We start from the raw sequence: 3440 nt of genomic DNA on the forward strand, positions 1-3440 counted from the left end.
AGCTTTTGCTAGGGTTAGGGTTCCAGTACAGCAATGGCGTCGGAGAGCTCAAGGTTGTCTCGGACTAGGGGGTCTGCGCAGAAGAGGGGGATTCTTTGTGGGCATGGAGAGAGACTAGTGTTGCGAGTTTCAGGAACCAAAGAAAACCCAGGTTGCTGAGTCTGGGGCTGCATCTACTATGAGGTGAGTTCATGTTTTGTTGTTCTCAGCTGACCCCAACGTTTTGTTTCTGGGCACTGAGTATGGTGGGTTTATGTAGGTTAAAGATGAGTGTCAGTTTTTTTGTTGGGCAGACCCAGAAGCTGAAAGCGAAGATCCGCATGTTGCAAGGTTGAAGAGGAAAGTTGTAGCCCTGAAGGCAGACGTGAAGGCATCTGAGTGGAAGTTGAAGGTTGCTACAGTGTTGGACACGGTTGGCTGGGTTGGTTATTTATTTTGCTGGCTACAGGTTTCGTTGAATCACAAGCAGGGTTTACCATGTTTGTGCCGCTGAAACTGGGTTGATGAAATTTAGGTAGAAAACAGGGCAATTTTAGTTAATTTGTTCTTAGGCATTGAAGTCTACTTTATGTAATTAAAAAATGCTGCTTTGGCTGGATAGTATTTTGGTAATGAAACTGGTTTTTGTAGGTTAGTTTATGTGTATGTAAGTGATGGTGTGTGTCTGTAATTTCACAAGAAATTGTCAATAATAGTGGAAATGGTTGCCCGAAAATATGACTGAAGAATTGTGTCTGGTTTAGTAATGCATAACATGTAGTATGTAATACTTGCTCAACATCAGAATGAAAGCAGAAACAGATACATCAAAACACAACCATGTGACTTCATTCATTAACAAACCAAGGATAATAAGTTTAAACCATTCAACAAACCAGATGACAGTAATTCTGTTCACTTTTACACAGCATTAAGCATAAAGAGCATGTAATAAGTTACAATCAAAATGACATCTCACAACCATACAGCATGATCAAACTAGCTTTACATTAACAAGCTATCAACTTAAATAGTTTCTAAACATTGTTAAAGTTTTCCCCAATCCCTTGGAGGCAGTTTTGCCATCAGCCTCAACTTTCTTGGAGAAACATGTAGTGCAATATTGTGAGTGAAGGAGACCTTATTCATAACTGATTGGCTTGAGCTGGATACACCCTTCTTCTTGGCAGCTGGTGGTGGTTGGGTTGAGCTTCTGATGGGCTTCATCTTAGGCCTTCACTGGGGAGTAGCGGCTGGTGTTGTATTGGGCCTAGATGCATGTGTTGTGGGCTTGTGGATGGGCTGGGAATGGGATGACTTGGACCTGGTTATGGGTGTTGAGCTGGTAGCTGGTTAGGGCTGTGATGATGACTTTCCTTGTGGTTTAGACCTCTTCCTCCCTCTGGTAGCAGGTTGTGAAATTGATCTCTTCCTTCCTTCATTAGTTTTCTTGGCAGCAGTTTGTTTAGGTAGTTGGGCCTGCAATACACCAACAAGAAGACAGATAAATCCTAACATACATATGAAAAACATTGCAATAAACCCTAACAGTCATGTGGAGAACTGAACTTACAGGGAGGGGTAGATTGTTGCACCTTCCTCTCTTGTGACCTGGTGCACCACACTTTGAACACCTCTGTATTTGTCCCTTTCTAGACAAGTGTGTCTGGCATCTAGCCTCTGATTCATCAGGTCCTCTTTTCCTTTTCTTTACTGGTCTGTGGCTAGGCTTCCGATAAAGTGGTGGCATGACATCATCGAAGTTAGTGTGCTCCCACATATCTGGGCTATTGAGAGTATTGATTATCGATTCATAGCACTTGACATAGGCATCTCTCTTGTAGCAGTTATCCACATACGAATCCAATTCAAGACCCTTGAAGTTTATACAGCTGATGGCATGTGTGCAAGGAATTTCACTTAGCTGCCATTTTTTACATGAACACTCATGAAGAGACAAATCAACAGCATATTTGCTGAACTCATTGACAACCTCATAAGTTTGTGCAGTAGACCAGTAAGGCCTCCACTCACCGACTGCCCTACCTTTTCTCTTTATCTTCTTCCTAATTCGAGGTAAAATTGTTCCATTGAACTTTTGAATTCTTTTTCTATTAACAGCCCATCTACTCATTAGGTACACCCTTATTTCTTCTAGCATAGTAATAATGGACTTTTTCCTAGACTATAATATTGTCCCATTAAAGCTTTCACACATATTGTTTACAAGAGTATCACATTTGGAATGAAAGTTAAACCTGGACCTGCTCCAGAATCAAGGAGGAATAGAGTTGAGTTGCTTGTGAGCCTCCACATTTACCACTTGGACCACTGCCATTTCTCTCTCCCAATCCTTCCAGTGTGTAGCCTTTGCACACCTCCACATCAATTGCTTCAATTGCAGTCCAGAAAATTTTTTTCTATAGTTGTTGTACATATGGCACACGCAAAATCTGTGATCTACACCTGGGATCACTTTATCGAAAGCTGGCAATAGTCCCTAGCAAATGGAGGTAAAGTTGTCTATGCATAAATATGTTAATTGAAGATATTAATTCAATTTACCACAATAATTATTTACCTTCTGTTGATCAGACATGAAGGTTGCCCTGCCAATTGTTTCAGACCCGAAATCATCAATTAGCAACTTCAGAAACTAAGTCCAGGTATCTTTCGTCTCTGACTCCACAACGGCATAGGAGATATGGAGCATTTGATCATTCGGGTCCCAACCTATAGCAGTCAACAGCTGCCCCCCTTGAGGTGTTTTTGGAAAGTAGCCATCTAACCCAATGAACTTCCTATATTGCACAAAGCTTTTTTTGCAAGCGTCTAGGCATACATAAAGTCTTTAAAATATGCAGTAGTTGTTCAAAGATGAGTGTTGCTGCTCAATCTCAAAGTCAGGAGACCTCTGTACCTTGAGCGTCACTGATGATCCTAGATTAGCACATAGCAACTCATAGCAGTAATCACCAATCCTCTTGTACTGCTTCCTATACTCTCCCTGTATGTCATCCAACGCAGCTTGCCTTGACCTAGCTGCCATTGAGGTTGTAACTGTCAGATTCTACTTCCTTTGTGCCTTGTTCACCAATTTCTCAATCTTAACCTTTGGATTATGTTCCACCTTCTTCTTAAAAGCTCTACTCAGCCACGAAGTATGCATTATCCCAACCCTATGCGACTACCCACAAGTATGCTTAAGGTTCATGGACCGAAGCTGCCAAGTTGCTTCCTCTTTCATCTTACCATCATATAACCAAAAAGGACAACCAAGCTGACAAACAGCCATCACTCTAACCAAGTCAAGCTTCACATATCTGAGTCTCCTTCTTGTTTGTATTGCATATGATGTCACAGTGTCCTTAAATTCCTCTCTTGAAGCAAAAAATGTTCCCACCTCCCACTTGTAACTACTCATGTCTTTACAATTCTTATGAATTGGATAGCTCCTTGTC

The 3440-nt window shown here is 41.5% G+C and overlaps 1 protein-coding gene across 1 annotated transcript; it reads right to left on the minus strand.

The window, feature by feature from the left end:
• Positions 1-1332: 1332 nt before the first annotated feature.
• LOC107473257 (uncharacterized) lies at positions 1333-3028 on the minus strand. Its single transcript, XM_016092811.1, has 5 exons — positions 2892-3028; positions 2561-2588; positions 2300-2479; positions 1553-2164; positions 1333-1458 (listed from the first exon to the last, which is right to left on the minus strand). The coding sequence occupies exons 1-5, from the start codon at positions 3026-3028 to the stop codon at positions 1333-1335; spliced, it is 1083 nt and encodes a 360-aa protein (XP_015948297.1).
• Between the last annotated feature and the right edge of the window lie 412 nt (positions 3029-3440).

This window comes from Arachis duranensis, chromosome 2, assembly GCF_000817695.3.
Source record: "Arachis duranensis cultivar V14167 chromosome 2, aradu.V14167.gnm2.J7QH, whole genome shotgun sequence".
NCBI lineage: Eukaryota > Viridiplantae > Streptophyta > Magnoliopsida > Fabales > Fabaceae > Arachis > Arachis duranensis.

Excerpts from the sequence above, each read along its gene's own strand:
- LOC107473257 (XM_016092811.1), bottom strand. The coding sequence starts at position 3,028 with ATGGCAGCTAGGTCAAGGCAAGCTGCGTTGGATGACATACAGGGAGAG. Across the intron at positions 2,480-2,560 it reads TCATGTCTGATCAACAGAAG|GGACTATTGCCAGCTTTCGA; the intron begins GTAAATAATTAT and ends TCCATTTGCTAG. Across the intron at positions 2,165-2,299 it reads AAATGGCAGTGGTCCAAGTG|TCTAGGAAAAAGTCCATTAT; the intron begins GTAAATGTGGAG and ends ACAATATTATAG.